Raw genomic sequence first — 21,220 nt, 5'->3', positions numbered from 1 at the left:
AAATGACAGGCAGTTGGAGAACAAAGGAAGCTGACTTTTAAAAAGTTGCCTGTTTGTTTTAGGAACATGTACACGTGATAAAGCAAAAATACTGTAGTCATTAGCAGTAGGCATGTCATGCAACAAAACAGCTTCTACAAATACAGGGCAGCAAAGTACTCACCAAAGTAATCAAACATATCAAAGCCAATATATCCAACTCAAGTACAAGAAAATTCTTAAATTATTTTTTAAAGAAGCTTCAAAAATAACCCTGAATGTAATCATTGCAAGTAATGATGTAAATAACTTAATGCTTTCCTGCCAGTTCCCACCAGTCAAGCTAACTCCAAAGCCAATCTCAACCTGTATTGAAATGTAGCCCCTCAAAAGCCGTGTGTCAAGAATATCAATCCCTCCCCTCTTGCAGAGGCTCTTCCAGAAAGAAAAGTAGCCTTCTGTGGCAGGATGTATACCAGCAGTTACTCCTGCTGTCTCTTGGACTCATCTCCCAGGATGTGACCCATACCTATGACAGCCTATAAATAAGGCAGACATTTACCACTTGTACCTGGGGACACTTTGTTCCATCTAATAGCACACCTATGCAAACACCATGCCAGTAGCAGCTTATGTATAATCCTGAAGAAAATCTTGTCCAAGTATTCCCTTGATCATGAAGTCTAAAGATTTTATGGGGAAAACTTCAGTTAGTCAGATTTATCTTTTATTTCCATTAACAGTATGTTATACAGTGTCCCTGACTCTTGTTTATTGGCAGCCTTGGCAGAAGTGTTTGAGAAGCTGCCATCTGACCAACCTTGGCCAGGGTTTATTCTCATCTTTGCCAGTCTTCAGAGAATGTTGTCCCAGGAAAATGGGTTGAGGACATAACTGTTGGGAGACCAAGGGTGCAATAAGAACACCACCAAGAATACATGCTGCTCCATCCAAAATTGTAGAGAATGTCAGAGCTTTCATCCATTAGAGCTTCTGCTCTCTACTGACAAGTCAAGGTACCTCGAACCACAACTTACCCAAACACAGCATCCCTCCACAACTCCAGCATATGTATCCTTATACCCACTGCTGTGACTTGCCAAAGTCAAGGTGTTAATAGTAAGAACATCCTCACTTGGGCCAATGCAGGATTTTTTAATATGTAAAAATAAAGTATCATCAATCAAGTAAATTTATCTAAGATTAATTATCAATGTTTCTCATTATTGTTATTACCCAATACCATTTTGGATATTTATCTTTAAAGTCAAAACTGTTCCACTGTGTCTTGCAAATGGGAGGGTCACAGCTGGTCAGTAATCCTCTGACCAAATTCAGAACAGATGTTTATAAATAATTCTAAACTCTCTACTGAAGCCAAGTACACAGAGTTCACCAAGACAGCATGCTGCTATATGAGACATGCTGCTCAAGTAATTTTTTGAGGCTACTCCCAGCTGCATGGAGCTTTCATTGGCTCTCATAATGCCTAACACAATCTGAAAGTCAAAAATCCCCAGCCCTAGTGATTACTATTATTTTTGTGTGGTTTTCCCCATTCTCCTTTGTAAATACTATATAGTAATAAAAATATGAACATTTGCTGCAGATATAAACATGAGACATCTTCCTTGATACATCCAAGTCAGAAATACTCCTCATTATACAGAAGTGCTTTGAATTGTGGAATAATGATGTTTTCTTTTCATGCAGAGACATGGAGGAGAGGAGGGAAGAGGAGAGGAAAGAGTCTTTTTCATCTGTCACACCACCAGCATTTAAAGAAGCATGAAATAAGGATTTAAAACAAAGCTACAGTCCAGTCAGTGAAGTTTCATCCACCCTTGATTTCACAGCTGTTTACTGAGCAATGACATAGTATAAATCCTGCTTTTGCATCAAAGGAATCCTGTAAAAATGCCATGTTTTCCATGCAATCCAGAATGTGGATACAGAAGTCAGCTTTCATTCCTTGAGACCAACTCCTACGTGAGTGGTCCATATAGTGATCAAACCTACAACCCCAGAGTTATCAGCACCATGCTCTGACCAACTGATCCCATCTCAGGGTCATGCAGAGTTCTGCTCTTTTAAGAAGCTAGAAGGTCTGCCCTTTATCAAACTTAGAAAACTTGGTTCATGCAACTTCAAGAAAAATACATCTGGGAAAAGCTGCTGATGCAGTACCATTTATAAAGTAACAGATGTGGCTTATGGAAACCACTTGCTAACTCCAAGTACAGATGCTAAGAGAAAAGAGCAATGATATCTCAATAATAGCTCAATGAAAATTTAAATAATAGACTAAGTAAAAGAAAATAGCTAACTTGACAGAGGGGGGAAAAGATGTCAATATAACCTTAATAGGATCCACAAATGTTAAAATACATTTGTTTGGAGAGAGACTTTCTTTACAAAACCAAAATTAAAATCTCAACTTTTCTTTTAAAAATCCTAGTTCTGCTGTGGCAAAGAAATTATGAGCAATGCTTAAACAATGCTGTTCACACTTTCAAACAGCAAAAGACTCTTGGAGGTCTGAGACAGCTCTCTCCCAGCATCAGGTACCAATCCCAAAACCCAGGTCTTTTAAGACACAGTTCAACTATCACTGTTCGAAGAAAAACCTGTTCTGTAACAGAGGGATACAGAGGAACAACACTCACTCAACTACCACAGCAGATACAAGTAGATAAAAGTATGCCATTTATCTATGTGTGAGAGGGCAACAGCAGCAAAGTCGTGAAGAATATATATATATATATATATATACACACGAAAATATTCAAAGACAACAACAACAAGCTCCAATCTGTTGTTACTTTAATTTTATTTTGATAAAGCATTTAATATTTGTTATGCACAAGAGTCAAGGAATGTTGTCCCCCAACAAATGTTTTCTACAAACATTACTACAAGTTATCACTCTTGTCAGCAGTAGACCACATTGCTGTATCTAAGCTCTTGTGGTTACACACAAACATGTAGAACAGCTAACAGCACAGTCTATAAAACAGCAGTAAGTATTCCTTGCAAAATAATCCTTCCTTTGTTTATTATAATATGATTACAAAGAACAAAGGAGATAGAGCACAGCAGAGATCAGTTAACAAAGTAAAACCAATAGTGATTTATTTTGCAAAATTTCTAAAATTATCTGAAAGTAATTTTATTTTTCCACATAGCTTTCCTTTTAAATAGAAATAGATTTAAAATACATCATGATGCACCCATCAGTTGAAGTCCTTTCTCAGCTATTCAGTGAAGCTATGCTCAGCACACTGCTGAGGTCAGCCTCCCACTCCAAGCCATCTTCTGGAAACTCTGAGTGAGAAACTTTCCCTGAAATTCTCTTCCAGGCATGGGCTTGTTCACCTGAGTTCTCTGGACCTCAAGCTTAACTCCTCCTTCCCATACTATCCTCAAGCCTCATTAACTGCTGCATTGCAGGAAGGAAATTAAAGAAAAATGTCATGCAGAGCAGCAGTAATGAGGAAAACAACTGTTGCAGCTCAGACTGTGATAGTAAACACTTGCACAACTGGAAGTGTGGCTCAGCTTTGCCACGTGGGATTACTCAGACATTTCTTTGATGCTTTCATTTGCCAGAGTGTGGAGGACAAGGTCAAGAATGGAGACTGGGGAATACACAGCTGGGCAGGAGGCTTCAGGTTACAGCTCAATAACAACGCAAAGCAGAAGAAAAGGAAAGGGCAGCTTTTGGATCAATCCATCTGTTTAGCAATTCTTTCAGGTGACATGCCTATGAGGGTCATAGAGGAGGGGAAGGTTAATTTGTGAGTTAGAAAAGACACCAGGAAAGACTCTCTCGAGTAAGAGCCCTCTCCTTTTCCAGACCAGAGAATCAGCTGAAAGGCAGAGATGATATTTCCAACACCAGAGTATATCTTACGTTTTACTCATAACTAAAGTAACTCCAAAACTTCAGGGTAGTATCCCTGAAGCAAAGTACTTTAAAGTTTCCAAAAGCCTCACAAGGTAACCTGAATGTCTCAGTGTCAAGTTTTTAACTAATAACATTATAACTTTTACAACTTTACAACAAATTTTCTGTCAATGATTTTATCCAGGTCTCAATCCACAATTCATGAAGGAATGTAATGTCTTCTAGTCACTGGTGCATGCTAAGGAAAGAATCCTATAGAAATGCATGAGACTCTTCCATGTGGTATAGAGCACTGTTTAAAAAAAAAAAAAAATCTTCTTTCCTATCTCTGACCTACATAACAGCTCTCAAACTACACTGTGATAACAGATTGAATCCTGGGTACACACAAATGAACTGAGACCAGCTGGATAGAGGGCACAAGATGTAGTGGATCAGGGAGGGAAAGGCATGAGGCAGCTGTCCTCCATCCTGGTCCCAACACGATACTGCCCTTCTCATGTGGGTCACTCCCCTCCCAGAGGGGTCCCATGCACGAACAGCCCCCTCACCCCCTTCTTATTTAAAACAGAGCTGGAATTCTCAATAAGTGCAATCACAGCAAAGGGACAAACAAGTTTGAACCTAGCAGCATTTAAAACTAGCATTTGTTTCTGCTGGACTACATAAAAAAGTAAAAGGACATGTCCAACACTGCAGGGGTTTCTGTAGCATACAAACACAACACAACACAATATTAAGAGAGCTACCTAGGCACAAGGAGAGCCCTGGACACAGTACTGAAATACTTGAATACTTTTGCAGACAGTCACACCATTTCCAAGTCTGGAGGGTAAGGTCTCCTACCATAGCACCACACTGCAGACTGCAGCGTTGGCATCTTCCACAGAGCAATCAGAAAAGAAAGAGGAACAACATACCTAGTTCACATAGTTACATGCTAGTTTTCAAAGTGTTTCCATCAACATCTTCTGACTGACAGCCGAAAACAACATTACACTTTCTTTACCAAAGTCTGATATCTAGTAGACCAAGCATTAAGATGTCCAGAAATAAACCATAAAGGGATTTCATCAGTTCCCGGTTCCTGTTTAATACCTGATTATTACCTATGGCTATAGACAATTTAATGAACCCATTCAGGGCTTCCATATTTCATTCTAAGGGGGAAATGCATTTACATAGAGCAAGCATCCATGTAACCACAAAGCAACAAATCTTTTTTTAGTATTAGAATAGTAAATGTCTAATAAAGACTTTTAAATGTTACTCCGGGGAAAATATTTGACTGAATTTATGCCCAATACTATATTATGGTGACCAAAAAAAAAAAAAAATTAGTCTGTTACAGAATGACTGATAGCATTATGAAGAACACTGGCTAAAGGCTGTTTAAACTTCAGGCAATGGGAAAATGTCTGCATTTTGTGGAACTATGCTTGCTTTATATCTGTCATGGATTATTTGGCCACAGAAGTTCTCTGTTAAAGAACACACTGTGATGGACACCATACAGATGCAGAACAAAAAGACCACTCTTTGCTTTATGCTAAATAACAAAAATGTTGACAGCTCCTGCATTAACACTTTTTAACATCTGAATTTTCAGTAAATTTTCAGATGCAAAACCAATGTTCATCTGCCATTGTAAATTCAAAAATTAAATGAACAGCAGCAGTGAGGAACTTTGAATGATAGTCTAGAAAGAACCAACTGACCCATGAGTTCTAGCTTTTGCCTACAGCTTTTCAATTTCTGATACTCTTAAAAGCCAGGTTTAGTGTTTTTGGCTGGAACTGAGAGTGCACAAATTACAGTACTTCAATCCCATTTAACTGAAATTTTACTGCAGGAAGTCTTCCTTTTTAAAACACCTAAAAGATCATAGAAGCTGTGGCAATATGGGCACCCTGTTGAGGCAATTGCAGAGTGTGAGTATAGAGATAGCAAGAGATCTGTGTGAGGACAGTAAGGAAACAGTATAAGAAACTGGAAGAGAGAAGACCTTTAACCCTGAGAGTTTTTTTCAATGTCTCTCGAGGTTACTTGAAGTCTTCATATATTTAGTATTTGCCTCTAAGCCATTAAATTTGAACAATTTTGTTCAAGGCTAGAAACCAAGGTCTCATGTCAGAGCCCTCACAGAGAATATACAACCACTTCCTCTTCCCATTTATAAAATATAAAAATCCAACTTAAAATGCTTTTGCTGACCTCAACTGAGGCAGCACAGTAGGAGCAACTGGCCTATTGCCTTTGGGGTCAAACACCATGAGACTGATCTTTGCCTACCTTCCCATCCCAGCTGTTACACCATCACGAGCTGAGTAGATGGAATTACTTAAGAGTTTCTCCCTGCATTACCCCCTGAGTTTCCACTCTCATCTTCACATAAACATATCTGTTTCAGCCTCAGATTAACTCCTCCCATGTGCAAGAAGCTGCCCACCTCTGCCATCCTACCCTCTTCTCCAAACTACATTCCTCACCAAACAGCTGGCCCACACTGACTACACCAAAGGTTTTCCTGTTTATCACACCTTATCTGTCAATTGCAGGTGCTGTTTATTGCTCTAATGACATATTCACTCTCATGCACTATTTAAAGCTACCCATCCAGGAAAAATGTTAAGACAGATGTGGGGCAACACACCACGCTCTCTAGTGAGAGGGAAGATAGTGATAAAAATCAAATAATATATCCACCACTAAGGCAACACCAAGCAATAAAGATTAAGCTGAGCTTACTTGAAGGCTACAACTCTTCCTAAAATAGGCCAGTATCTATTAAAATCTGTTCCATTCACAGCTGTACAACAAATCAGAGCTATATAACCAAAGCATGATTTTAAACAAAATTATGGACAGAGTATTTGTAAAATCAATTAGCTTTGACTTAAAGGCAAAATGTGTTGAAAACCTGTAAATTAGTTTGCACATTTCTCTTTTCCATTAATACTAGCAGGCATGCTTTTGGTGGAATTTTAAATTTTATTCAAAGTCCTCTGGTGTCCTTTTTTGAAAATAAAATAAAATAATAAACCATGGCCAAATGAGAACAAAGGAGTCCAAAACATGTTAGTGTACTTCTGGCTAAATGACTAGGCTAGTTTTCTGACTGGGCAACTCTTCAAGAATCATTTTCTCTACTGCATGAAGGAGTTATTTATCGCAAAAGTCCGTGCAGTCAGAAGACAACGTGAGGGACTCGTGCCAAAAAGAAAGGCAGCATCAAATCAAAGACTGGCCCTCGGAGCTTGTACTACTTTTCAAACCATCCTGTCTGGAGTGCTATAGCATTTCTCTAGCAGGAGGAGTAACATTTGGGCTGACATTCGGGCTGCTCGCTTTTTCTCTTTCTTTTCCGCTCCGAATTTCCAAGGTCTGCAAGGTTTTAAGCACGTATTATATACAAATAACACCAGAGCATTGTGCCGCGGCATCTTCTTGTTTGTGGGAGTTGTCTTCAAGCTGTAACATGTAGCTTTTGGGATTTCCACCGGAGCCAAGCAAGCCGGGGAGGGAGCGGGGCTGAGCGACAATGGGAATATCCGGCTCTGCCTCCCGCTGGAAAAAACAGCAACGACAGAGGGGAAGGGAAGACTCCTGGACACTTGTATGACAATTGTCCTGGTTTGGGGAAGCTCAGGAAGAGGGAAGTCAGCCTAACAGCTCCAGGGGGTGACTTTTCTAAGCGAACTTTCCAAGCTACTTAGCGAGGCGGCGAGAGGCTGCCGCTCCTCCTGCCGCACCGCCGAGCTCCTTCCCCAGCGCCCGCCGTCCCTCCCTCCCTCCCTCAGTCCCGGCTCAGCCGCCCCAGGGCGGCGATCCCGTCCCGGCTGGCAGGACCAGTCCCAGGGGATTTTCCGGCAGACCAGCGGCTCCCCACCACCGCCCGCTGCCCAGAACCTCCCGTGCCCCTCCGCACCTTTTGCTCAGAGGCCGGACCCGCACGGCTACCTTGACGTTGGCCATGGCTCGGCTCACGCCCGGCAGCTGCGGCCGCCCGCGCCCGGCCCCTCATCCCGCCCCCCGCCCGGCACGGGGAGGAGCGGACCCGCCCGGCCCGGCCCGGCCCGGCCCGGCCCGCAGGGCAGGGCAGGGGAGAGCCCGGCCCAGGCAGCCCCGCGGACGGAATGCTCGGAAAGTTCCCCGGGCGGAGGGCAAGCGTTCCGGGGGAAGCCTGCCCGGAGCAGCCGTGCGCAGCCTCTCCGGCATCCAAACCGCGCTTCTCCGCCTCAGGCGGGTCTGCCCGGGAGAGCCGCACTCCCACAGAAAGAGACCGGGATTTCGTGCTCTCCCCCAAATTCTATTTAGCTCCGCGGCAAACCGGCGCGGGTTTCACCCAAGAGTTCAGTGCCGCCAGCCCGATTAAGGGTGCCGCCATTAAAGCGCCACTAGGGACGAGCACTGTAAGCCCTCCACATTAATTTGACAGGAATTTAAGTGCTAAAAGAGAGGTCTCAAGTATTTTCGCTGCCTTTGGAAAAATCCCATCTTCGTGTGTGTCGTACTTAGGATCTAAGAGAAAATTTTGAAACTTCCAAAGAACTTTTAATTGAATTCATTATCTAGTTGCTGCATTGATAAAAGTTTTGTACTTAGAGTAATATAAAAATCACTGAAAGTTTTTTTTAAAAATTTCTTTTAGGATACTGTCTCTGTCAGCTACTGACGTTACCTGGAAGATGCAAGAGCAAGGAGCACTGGCATGAAGAAGATGCCAGGCTGAATAGGCAAATCCTGTCTGGTTTTGACAATTCCATTTGCCAATTTTTAAATGGACTTCTGGTTTTGCATTTCAAAATATGATAAACTGAGTTATATCGGAATGTCATATATGGGAGTTTTAGAGTCCTATGTCGTTTTTATATTTAAACAACTTCAGTTTAAATTGACTTTTAACTGCTTTTTTGTACTTTTTGAACTTGTACAGTTCTTTTCATGAGATGGGTTGACCTAAACTCCACAAGTGTTGTATCTAAATGAAAAAGGTACCATATTTCAGAAGTTTTCCCAAGTGAAGAATGGGATAGATCCTTGGGACCCAGTACTCCATTCACCGCAGAGATGCTAAAATGAATATCTACAAGGTGTCAATTGCTGTATACTTAATAGAGTTATCCCTTTAAATCATTCTAAAGAATGGACACATCACTGGCAAATGGCAATTAGATAAACTCTACCAACTCCAGTCAACTCTTCAAAATAGATACAGTAAAAGAAGAAAATATGCTCAACTCTTTGGGATATGGCAAACCCACATATTTTAAAGAGTTCCAATTAACAAACTGACTAGAATGCTTTCATTGTGCACTAAAACTATTAAATTACAACAGCTTTAATGTGCATGATCTAAGTCAGCACTGTTAAGACACTGAGAGTAAGAGACGAAGCCTAGAACAGATGTAGAGGATGTTGATTCACATAAATCACAGAATCAATTAGGTTGGGAAAGACTCAGCTCATTGAGTCCCAACCTATGATCACCTATTGTCCTGTTTTCTCCCATGTCACAGAATGTGCAAAACATTTTCAATAAAAATGTCAGGTTCTCTGCAGGTGTGTGGAAGACCATTTCCACATCTGAAACAACAGTGACATGGACTCAGATCCTGTAATGACATAGAGCAAGTGTTGACACAAAGACTCCATTAATGTTTGTGGGACTCAAACACCACTTTATATTCTTAGATTCTACCTAGTGACATTCTGCTTAAACCTAATTCAAATTGTTTCTATGCTCTTTTCTCAGCAGCAGCAGAGGAAAATCACTTACAGCTTACACAGTATACTAGAGAATTGTTAAATTGGATGTCTTGTTATCACACTCTGCAGAATGGTTGCAAAGATTAAAATGAGATTCTCAGAAAAGTTAAAATGTAAAATAGACCAAATACAAGTAAGTCATAAAAGAGTGTGATCAACAAAGAGCCAAAGATTTTTTCCTTAATTCTGCTTTAAGTTTATATGCAATAATCAGACAAACCCGTGAACTTTGTGGTACTGGGCCACCCAGTGGTTACTTTGCAAAAGCAAAATGCTCTTATTTCAGCAACAGAAATCATCAGGTGGATGTTCACATAACAAATAATACAGCGGTAGAAAGGAATACATCTGCACCACTTCAGTCTACTCTTTATCCTGAATACAAAATTGGGCACCCTCCAAAGTAAACCAACTGTCCTGGTTTACAGATGTCTTACTGGTGACATTGTACCAACCAGCCTCTTCTTGAGGGTTACAAACTGGAACAATCAATGCTTTTGATAAACTGTCAATCTTACTAATGGAACAAGGGTTTTATTCTAAGTAGGACACCAAAAATTGGGCAAGCAACAGAAAAATAGAATCTGAAAAATATATTTATCACTACCATTGAAGCATGGTTTGCAAATCAGTAGACGTGCCACATATTACCAAATCAATTTCCTCCTTCCCAAACAAAACCACACCAGTCATAATAAAGAGTAACTTAAATCTAATTAAATTTCATGATAGGAATTCCTATAGAAGCATAAGCTTGGACCTAAGACTTTGCTCTGTAATTTTAATTATATGATTTTTAAACATAATTAAAAACAAGAGACTGAGCTTTTGAAATCTAGTGCTTTTATTAAAGTTTTATGGTGACATACAAAATACAGTGTTTTATCAAGATGCTTACAAAAATGAATAAAGATACTATAGCAAGTGCAAAAAAATATCAATACACTTTTCCACTGAAGATACAGGCTACAAGGGACTCCTATCCAGCTATTTCAAACAGGAACTCCTTAACAGGCTTCTCAGTACTCTCTCTTCCCATGATCTACTGGTCATCGTCCTTTTTTGTTTTGGTAAACAGTTGGAGAACTGTTACTTAATAACAGAAATTTAACTATTTACAAAGTCTCTGTTGGATTAAAAGACTCCTATGTTGCAATTTTCACAGAAGACCCTAGGAATGCAGTTCTTTGAGTAGTCATCCTATCTGAGGAAAATGATTTGTTAGATTAAAGACAAACCGAAGTCCAAGTCAGCAGTATTGCACACATGGTTAGAATACACTTCCTTTTGCACTTCTTTCCATTTCAGTATTTGCTGTGTCAGCTCCTCCAATTCTATCATGAGCACCTCTGTTTTTGACAAAGTGGTGTCCTGAAACAGAAAAGGGTTGTATTTAGTCTCCATACATCCCGTCAGTCTGTCGGGACGTAGAAGTAACCTAAACAACCAAACAGCATTGCATTTTTCATGCTGGAGAAGACAGCCATCTCAATTCTTTTACTACTTACCATATTGTTCACCATATCTGGTATCTGAGGGACGCTTCTCACAGACTGCAAATGGCTTTCAAGCTTCTCAATGAAAGTCACAGCCTCAGTCAACAACTCTACTATACACCTACAACCAAAAATGAGCTCAAAAGTTGTGCTAAACAACAAGAATTTAACACTTAAAAGTTCTTATGCAAGTTCCTAACCATCTAATCAATTTTTCTGCAATTACACTTCTTGTATGACTCTTAGCAACAAGCAGGGCAGGAATTACAGACGTGAATAGCCACTCCTTCAGTAAATCTACCTGGGCTAGATTTTAAGATTGTATGAAGAAGGACTACCCTTTTAAAACATGCACTATGCATGTCTGGGAATCATTCATGCTTAGTTCTAAGCAAGCAACAGTGGAAGGAAGACACACAGTGCTACAGTAACAACTCCTGCTTGGGAGAAGTGCAACAAATCCAGCAAGAAGCACATTTGCTCAAAACAATACATCATAACTTGTTCTGTAGTCTTCTAAAGACAAGACCTATAATCTTAGTAAGGTTTCATAAAATATGTATCACTACCTTTCTATGAATTTATCAGTGAGTAAACCACCAGCTTTTACCTGACGTTCTGATACAATTTTTTATGTCTATTTTCATCAGTGGAAAGATTATTGAAAACATATGATTTTTACTGTCTGTTAGTTCAAATTAATTGGGACTCATGCAAACAAGAAAAATTATTTTCTGTGTACCTACTTGTGAAAAGTAGCCTCAATAGGCAGGCTTTCTTGACATCTGTGTTTCATCAACCTCTTTCTGAGATTCCTGTTCTCTTTCAGTATGGCTTCCAGGTGCCTGTTCATATCTTGCAAAATCTCACACTTTTTCCCTATAAAATAAAATAAAGTTGAACCTATTGTCCTGCTAAAACAAAAGAAAAATTTCTCCTGAAGACTGAAAGGAAAATACTGATCTATTACAGTGGACAGCTTACATTCAAGAGGCATTAATCAGAATGGCTTTTCTTGGAAGATATATGATTTAGTATCAGCATACACTCAAAGTCACAATATTTACTTTTTAGGGATAGATATAATTGTAATTACATTATCTATAGTTTTAAGTAAATTTTCTTTGATATTAAGTCAACTATACCTATACTAGCACTGAGGTATCACAACAGATTTCACTACTCTAGCACAACAGCAGCAAGCTAGAATGCTTTTAAGCACACATAAAACCATAGTGCACAAAATGCATAATAATAAAGGAATCAATGCATGTGCTCTCCAAGTGTTAAATTAAAAATGTAGTAAGTTTAGGGGGACAGAGATCCAACAGAAATACACCGAGTTTCTGGAAAAGAAGCAGAGTAGCACATGCAGGCCAATGGCTACTGATGATCTCAGAACTGATGATCCACTGACCCCGGGGAGCTGACCACACCTCCCACACTGTTTTGGAGAATGAGTTACACATGGAGCTTCTGTGAGACAGTTCAGAGTGAAAATTCAAATAGTACGGAAACATGCTTTAGGTGTTAATAAAACACCTACCACCTCTAACAAGTTATTCAGAGATGACCGCTGCAATAGCTTCTAGAACTGTCATGTACTCAGATGAAACATTAATCTGCTGCTAATTTAAGACTCTTGGTTTTTCTACAGTACAACTGCACTTACCTAAGTAAAAATGGTGAGTAATGTCTGCTGTCTCATTCTCCAACTGCATAATTTCAGTTTTCAGTTTTATCTACAACAATAACAACATCAAATGAAAATGCATTTTTAACATACTTATTCTAACATTGTTGACTCTCTTGGGGTGGAGGAGGAAGTAGAAAGGGAGAAAGTGGCAGCATAGGGAGAGCACGTGTGTGAAAGACAGCAAGCACTAGCACAGGAACATGTTACCCTGCTCTCTGGAGAGCTGCTACTACTAGGTGGGACTTTTTTGATCAATAAGAGAAAGACTGTTTAAAAAGACCTACTTAAATAATTTGGAGATTTGTGCTGGAAAAGACAGACCCTGCAACTCATTCCTAAACCAGAAAACTTATGATAGAATGGCTTGGGTTGAAAGGACCCTTAAAATCATCTAGTTTCAATCCCCTGCCAGTGGGCAAGGATATCACTCACTAGACCAGGCTGCTCAGAGTCAGAGCCCCTATAACCCAGCCCTGAACATTTTCAGGGATGGGGCATCCACAACTTCTCTTAGCAACCTGTTCCAGTGTCTTACCACCTCACTGTAAAGACTTTTTTCCTAATAGCTAATATCAATCTCATCTCATCTCTTTTCTTTTAGTTTAAAACCATTCTCCCTTGTCCTAATATTATCTGCTTGTGGGAAAAGTCACTCTCCCTCTTTTCTTAAGCTCCCTTTAAGTACTGGATGGCTGCTGAACAATTCCTGCTCTCTCGGTCTGTTTTTGTAAGAAGCGTTCCAGACCTTGGATCATCTTCATGGCCCTCCTCTGGAACTGCTCCAACAGGTTCACTTCTCTCCTGTCCTAAGCATCCTAGACCTGGACACAACACTCCAGGTGGGGTCTCACAAGGGCAGAAGAGGAGAATCTCCTCCCTTCCCCTGCTGGCCATGCTGCTTTGGATGCAGCCCAGGACGTGGTTGGTTTTCTGGGCTGTGACTGCACATTGCCAGGTCATGTACAACTTCTCATCCACAAGAAACCCCAAATCCTTCTCCACAGTGCTGCTCCCAATCTCACAGTCTGTACTCACTTCTGGGATTGCCCTGACCCAGGTGCAGGACCCCACACTTGGTCTTGTTGAGCCTCAGGAGATTCTTCTGAGCCTACTTTGCAAGCTTGCCCAGTCCCTCTGGAAGGTATTCCATCCTTCTGCTGTGTCCACTGCTCTTCTCCTGCCAATTCCTTAATCACTGAATAGTCTACTCTTCAAACCCGTGTCTCTCCTACTTACATCTCTTACAAAGCAGTTTCACAGTCTATGTAGTGTCTAAACCAACATTACAAAATACAAGGCAACAGCCGATTAAGGCAGGATGAAATGTCTTACGTTACTGCCTGCTAACCAACAAAATTGCCTATAGATACAAATTCTTCTACAAATTCTTCTTTATTGTCCAGTTTCTTCAAGAAACTTCAGGTAACACTTTAGTCAAAGGTGCAGCCTGATGAATCCTTCTACTTATACATTAAACTTTTTTTTCATAGTTTTGTTTTCTTTATGACAACTCAGTCCACTGGGGAAAAAAGTGCCAACTGATAAACAGCTGTTAACAAACTGTTACAAACCCCTCAAAACATGAAACAACACGTGGCAGTCTGATATTTCATGGGGGCCCTGTATTACCTCCACGTATCAAAGTATTGTGTGTACACTGACAACAGTAAGGGCTGTACCTCATTGATTTCAGCTTCCATGTTTACTATTTCTTCCATCTCTGAGAATTTCGGAAAGCATGGCATTCTTCTGCAAGTTAAATCCAAGGTCTCCTTTGAAGGTAAGACAACAGAAAAAATGCAATCAGCAGCAAGAACATACCGAGCAAATGCTCCATAACGGCTCCCAGCAGTTTAAAGCAGTTCCTCTCCCGCGCTCCGCAGCACAGCACCATTCATCCACGAGAACAAGGCGACAGTGACGCTGCCCGGCGGCGCTGTCCCCGCTGTACCTGGCTCACGGCTCCCGCCGCCACGCAGCGCTCCAGCAGCGCGGCCACGGCCGAGCGCTCCCCGGGCTGCGAGGGCCAGGGCGCGCCGCCGCCCTGCTCCTCATCGCTCTCCACGTCGAGCCACGAGCTGCACACCAGCTCGGCATGGCCATCGATCTCGGAATCGCAGCCGACCTTGGGCTCGGCCGCCCCGCGGGGCCCGGGGCTGGGGCTGGCGTCCGCCACGGACACAACGCTGGCGCCCCGCGGGGAGCGGGAGCGCCTGGGCGCCGCCATGGCGGGCGTGGCAGGAACGGCGCTGACACGCGTCCGGTTCCGGGCGGGCGCTGCCGGAGCGGCGGTTCTGGAAGGGCGGAGCGCGGGGCACGGGCCGGGGCTCCGCCGCCGCCGCGGAGCGTCTGCCAGCGGCGCCCGGACAGGTTGGTTGGGCCGGGCCGGGCTCGGCGGCTCCCGGCGGTGCGGGGGTCGCGCCGGAGCAGCCGGGCGGGGTTGGGGCGGGGGGACCGCGGCCTCCCGCGGGTCAGTGCCGGCCTCGCCCCTTGCCGGGGCGCCCGCGGCGGCGCGGAGCGGAGCGCATCGCCTGTCGCGGCTGTTGATGAGCTGTCCCCCAGGCTTCATTCCCGCCGCCCGGCTGCGAGCCCGGCACTAATCCCGGGCCTGTGACCCGTGCGCCCTGGGATTAAACCCCGCTGGGGTTACGGAGGTGGGTGTCGTGTGTCTGCTAATTGGCACGGCGGAGGAGTCGGTTCTCTCAATAGAGTTAAGGTCTCAAAAAAAGCAAATAACACAGTAGCGCTGGTAGATGCCACAGATATCACAGCCCGTCTCCGTGGAGTACCTCCTTATGCTGCCGGGCCTCAAAAGAGGAAAAATACAGAAAATGTGCTCTTTTCCCACTTAGTTCTGTGCTTGTTGCATAGTTTCAGTAATCAAACTGCTGTAAGAAAGACACCTTAGTCTAGGTAAACCTTTAGACTTTTAAGGTTTAGTTATGAGGGAGATGAGAACACAGTAGTGGAATTGCTCATTGTGTCGGAATGCTTGTAGTGTTGGGGACAGTGCACATAAATTGACTTTACGTTTGCTTTTACACAGAGAGTTGCAGTTCTCTAGCCCAGAGTAAAACTGGCTGACACCATTGCTCGGGCTCCGTGTGCTTGATAGAGAACTGTTAAGATGGGAAATAGTGCACTAAAAGCCCACCTGGAGACAGCACAGAAAACTGGTGTGTTTCAGCTGACAGGAAAAGGACTTACTGAGGTAATAACATGGCTATTTGTGTGTTTGACTGGCACTTCTGGAGAGAAATTCCCACTTATTGTCATACATGTATTTTTTATAAGCAGTCACTGAAAATATTTCAAGATTTTTTTTTTCCCTCATCTTTGCTTGCCTTGTCTTCTGATTGAGGATTTATCTGTATGATTATGAGCCTATGCTTTATAATGCATACAGGTTCAATAAATACTAGTTACGGTGTTGTGCTTTTAGAAAATGGCTGTAAATTTGGGGAGGACAATAAAAATTTTATAACTGTATTATAAACTTAGAAAGATACTCCACAATTTGTCACATTTAGGTACTTATGTTGTATTTAATTGTAGCCATGTGGGTAGTCTGATTTAGATGTAGATGTAGACATATGAATAGTAGATGTAGATGTAGACATATGAATAGTCTGTACTGGCTGTTCATTGGGCTGGCAGCAAGCATCCTGAAAGTTTATTATATTGGAAATTATCATAACTTAGATTCAACTGCAGAAAAACACAGAATGTCCTGGAACCGTAAGTCAAGCAACAATTCACAGGATAGCCAAAAATTACTCTACATTGCTGTAATTTTCCAGGCCTTTTCTAACATACTTTCTTCCACTGTCCTACCTCCTCTCTTCACTTCTTGTCTGTCAAGCCAAAGGACGATCAAAACCACTGGCTTATTCACCAGGACTCCTTGATTGTCATTGTCAGGTTTTTCTTTTATTCACCTGACTCAAGAACACATTGGTATGGGATGCAAATAAGACTAAGGAAAATGGTATACATAATTATTTAGAAAGGAAAGCAGGAAAAAACTTTTCACATCATATTCTGCTAAAATATAGAGTTACTAACTGGCTGTAGAGTATTTTAAATGTCTGGCATGTTTAAGAGAAGCACATAAGAGGATGAAAGTGTGATGTTTTTAATTTTACTTATTTGGATGAAAAACTACTCCTTCTAGATGTTAGTGTTTTCTTTATGCCCCCTTCCCCCTCCCCAGATGAAAAAATATTTTTAAAAATGTGTTAAATTTGCTGATCACACTGTGCTGATTGGACGTTGTGATACATATGACAGTATGTAACAGTCAGACAATTGAAATTTTAATTGTACAACTTGAACATTTAAATTTGTATCAACTCTTTAAATGCTGTATCTTTTTCCCCCCCATAGTTTCCTGAAGATCTGCAGAAGCTAGCAAGCAACTTACGGACAATAGACTTGTCGAACAACAAAATAGAGCTCTTGCCACCTCTCATTGGAAAATTTTCCTTTTTGAAGAGCCTTGCTCTAAACAACAACAAACTGAGTATGCCTGCTAATTAATATCTCCACTGATTTTTAAAATATTAACTAGTTTTCTCTATCAAAAACTACATTTAATTATTTAACTCTCATAGGATGTAAATGGGGAGTTTAGTCACCTAAACTGAAATCTTCAGAATTCATGTACAGGATAAAAACCTCTAAATCATAAATTCTACAAAACTAGTTGCTGCTTCATTTATTATCAATTTTGCAATGACAAATGACTACTTAAACCCATAGAGGTTTTGTGCTGTGTCTTGACTTGACACGAGGGTTTGACAGTGCCAGATAGTTTAGTACTTGCCTAGGGAACAGGTAATGAAGATGACATGTAGACAGTGTTGCTGACCATTCATCTGTTGTTACTGTTTCTGTTGAACAAACATCCATCATTATGGAAAAATCACAGTGAAGAAACTCAGGGGTTTTATGCATTAAGTATGTATTTTTTGTCTTTTTGAAAAAAACAAAGATAATTAACAAACCTTATAGAGTCTATAGTGCAGCATAGGGGTGTTAGAGGTTAGACACACATGTAGGTGGAAAGAGGGATGAATGGATGCCAGCAGCCTTACCTGGTGATGTTTGTATGCTGGTATGACACGGTATGATTTAGCTCCTAACTTACTTCTATTGAAGTTGAGTAATACTTTTAAAGGGCTAAGATGAAGCTGTGAATTTTTGTGGTATTTCAAGTGTCATGGAACACACTGGCAGAATGTTAGTAAGGATTATAACTGACAGGCTAAAATCTTCCAAACAGTGATTTCGGACTGTGATTTGAAGGTCTGTCTTGTCTGCAGATTATTTTTAATACATTTATGGATGATGGCTAAAAAGCATGTGTTGTCTGTGGGCTGAAGTTTCTGTGCAGGGATCTGTGCCTTCACTGGAAATTGGGGAGGAATTCAGTGAGAAATTACTTAATATAGCACTGCTCTCCCTGCAGAAGCTTATTTGAATTAAATGGGTATGAATTTTTATTGCTCTTTAGGTCATATATTATTCTTTCGTTTTTCTCTAGCTGCTTTACCTGAGGACCTGTGTAAACTGAAAAAACTGGAAACACTGCACTTGAATGGCAATCACTTGAGGCAGCTACCAGCTGCATTTGGACAACTTTCAGCTCTGAAAACCCTGAGCCTTTCTGGAAATCAGCTTCGGACTGTGCCTACACAACTCTCTGGTCTTCGCCATTTGGATGTGGTGGATCTTTCAAAAAACCAGATTCAAAACGTCCCTGACACTGTGGGAGAACTGCAGGCTATCGAGCTCAATTTGAATCAGAATCAGGTCTGGTAACTGAGATGTTTTGAGAATGTAGATTTAGGACATGGTTTATCTTGGACTTAGTACAGCCATGGAACATAAGATGAGACCATCAGAACTTTATAGCTAAAAGACATCTCCTGGACACAATACAAATGAGGAATCATAAATAGAATTTCTGTACCAACACATCCAACTGCCTGATTTGATTAACTAAAAAATCCTGAATTTAGTCATGTAAAGTATTTGAACAATTATGGAGTAGGAATATGATAAACAGATGTGTAGGTCGCTTGTCATCATGGAATAAAAAGAAGTTATTTTGATTTTTGATAATTCATTACTTACGTATTGTTTTTAAGTACTTTCTATTAATGTAGATTATATTTACAATGTGGTAGGTGTTCTGTGTAAGTTGGAAACAGATCACTTAATAGTCATGGATCGCTACCATTTTAATCCCATTTCTCTTTTCTTTTTATTTCCACAAGATTTCCCAGATCTCAGTGCAGATCTCCCACTGTCCCCGCCTCAAGGTCTTGCGTTTAGAAGAAAACTGTCTAGAACTCAGCATGCTGCCTCAGAGTATCCTCAGTGATTCCCAGATTTCACTGCTTGCAGTAGAAGGCAACCTCTTTGAAATCAAGAAACTCAGAGAACTGGAAGGTTACGACAAGGTTTGTGTTTTGTTTTGTGTTGGGGTTGTCTTTTTTTAAAAAAAGAAACTCCTGGTAAAGTCCTTACTCAGAATACTAAGCATTAATGCCAGTGAATAAAAGCACTAAATAGTCCATTGGTGCTGTCATTGCTACTGGATTCATAACTAACCTGAAAACAACTCCAGGAGTTCTTCAAAGATAACTTCCTTGTAGGATTTGGGGTCTGTGTCTCATCATCAGCATCTTTTGAAGGGTAGCTAATAATGACAAGTGTGTCTTCACTTTGAGGCGACAAAAAAATGCTTCAAATTATACAGCATTCGTCAAGTATTTCATATTAGTTTATCCTTAACACTGGAGATTTGACCATTAATATGAATTGCAGCAAATGCCAGAAATGTTTTGGGGGTGTCTTTGTTTGAAATTAAAGCTCTAATAGTTATGTCTGGGATATAAAAATATGCTTTAGATGCAGAATGTTTTTGAGTGTGAGAGCAGAAGCTCAGCTGCTCTTAGTAGTAATGAATCCTCTATTAATTTCTGAAAAAAATCTTTGGTTTTTCTTTGTAGTACATGGAACGATTTACAGCTACAAAGAAGAAGTTTGCATGATCACTATTCTGACCCTGTATATTTATCAGTGAGACGATTTAGATGAGAAGCATCTGCTTCACTGACCTTAACCAAGACTGATGAAGGAAATGATCAGAGTACTCCTAGTAGTCTCAAACAGCCTGTTAAGACCACACTGAATAAACTTGAACTAGAGAATATAGGTATTGAACTGATGAACCTGCCTAGGGGCCAGTTTTGATTTTTGTGCCACAATAGCTTTTAACACAGTACATGTTCTCCTTTGTCAGGGCTTGTTCTTTCACAGAGAAAGGGAACAAGCATTTCAAAGTTGCCAGTTCCCTTTTGTCAGGAAGCTGACTGTTGATTTGTAAGAGGATTATTTCTTCTGGAAACATTTTTCTGTGATGGCACATGGAAGTCCTACCACCAAAGCACGGTATGTCTTGCAGTAAGCACTGTTCTGTAGAGAAGAACTTTTATAGATAAGGTTTTAGTTTATAATTTGTGTAAGTTTTTTTTTTAATGAAGCACAAATAGTTGTGATTAAGTTAAATGTTTTATTAACAGCTTCCAGTAAACAAATAGTGGTTTGACCATCCTTAATTTATATTTTACCCTACATGCTTTCGTTTCCCATTAAGCAAGAATTGCACTACAATCCACTTTTACTAGAGCTGTATCAAATAAAAATTAGGTTCATCTTCAGTGTATTCAGTAAAAATGTATATTGCTAGAAAATATATCCTTGCACTGACTCTTTGTGTACAGAGCAATGCTGAAGGTTTTAGTTGTCAGCCCACTGCTGCTGCCTTATTACCAAAAGCACCTAGAAAGATCTAAAAATGTATGCAATTATGTAACTTATACAGAAAAGGAAAATGTATATTTTAGTAAATTGTTTTCAAAAAATCAGTTCAAGTTTATTTCGTGTAACTGTTGTCATTTTATTAAGTAGTACTGTGATGTCTCTGAAAGCCTTCACTTAGCTACTTGTGTCTGTCAGTTGTTAGTAACAGCTACACTTCAATATTACACCCATAATTATGATTAACAATAAGTGGTTCTTTTGTGAGATGCTCAGATAGATATTTATTTCCCTGACCCTGTTGCCATCTTATTTCCATTCTTACATAGTAATACTTTAGAAGAAGAGTGTTTTAGGGGGCATCAGATCCTTGTTCAAAGAATGGATGCAGTTCAGCATTTTACAGGGAACCAGTTGTACTCAAGAATCCCCACTACATCTGTCATTTCATAAAAAACCTACTAGCTTCTTGACAGAAGTAGCTGACAGCTGACAATGTTTATGAGACTACTTTGTTTTGCAAGACATCACCAGGGAAGTGCT

At 40.8% G+C, this 21,220-nt stretch overlaps 2 protein-coding genes across 2 annotated transcripts; one reads left to right on the top strand and one right to left on the bottom strand.

Moving 5' to 3' along the window:
- Nucleotides 1-10,489: 10,489 nt before the first annotated feature.
- Nucleotides 10,490-15,074, bottom strand: HAUS2 (HAUS augmin like complex subunit 2). Its single transcript, XM_062494933.1, has 6 exons — nt 14,799-15,074; nt 14,527-14,619; nt 12,824-12,893; nt 11,898-12,030; nt 11,164-11,272; nt 10,490-11,026 (listed from the first exon to the last, which is right to left on the bottom strand). The coding sequence occupies exons 1-6, from the start codon at nt 15,072-15,074 to the stop codon at nt 10,877-10,879; spliced, it is 831 nt and encodes a 276-aa protein (XP_062350917.1). The 3' UTR covers nt 10,490-10,876.
- Nucleotides 15,075-15,163: 89 nt separating this feature from the next.
- Nucleotides 15,164-20,568, top strand: LRRC57 (leucine rich repeat containing 57). The gene is made up of 6 exons (XM_062494934.1): nt 15,164-15,217; nt 15,894-16,058; nt 17,234-17,369; nt 18,393-18,661; nt 19,129-19,314; nt 19,867-20,568. The coding sequence occupies exons 2-6, from the start codon at nt 15,975-15,977 to the stop codon at nt 19,906-19,908; spliced, it is 717 nt and encodes a 238-aa protein (XP_062350918.1). The 5' UTR covers nt 15,164-15,217; nt 15,894-15,974; the 3' UTR covers nt 19,909-20,568.
- The last annotated feature ends 652 nt before the right edge of the window (nt 20,569-21,220 follow it).

The sequence above is a fragment of the Cinclus cinclus genome, chromosome 6 (genome assembly GCF_963662255.1).
Source record: "Cinclus cinclus chromosome 6, bCinCin1.1, whole genome shotgun sequence".
Classification (NCBI taxonomy): domain Eukaryota; kingdom Metazoa; phylum Chordata; class Aves; order Passeriformes; family Cinclidae; genus Cinclus; species Cinclus cinclus.
This window is presented reverse-complemented; position numbering and strand designations above follow the sequence as displayed.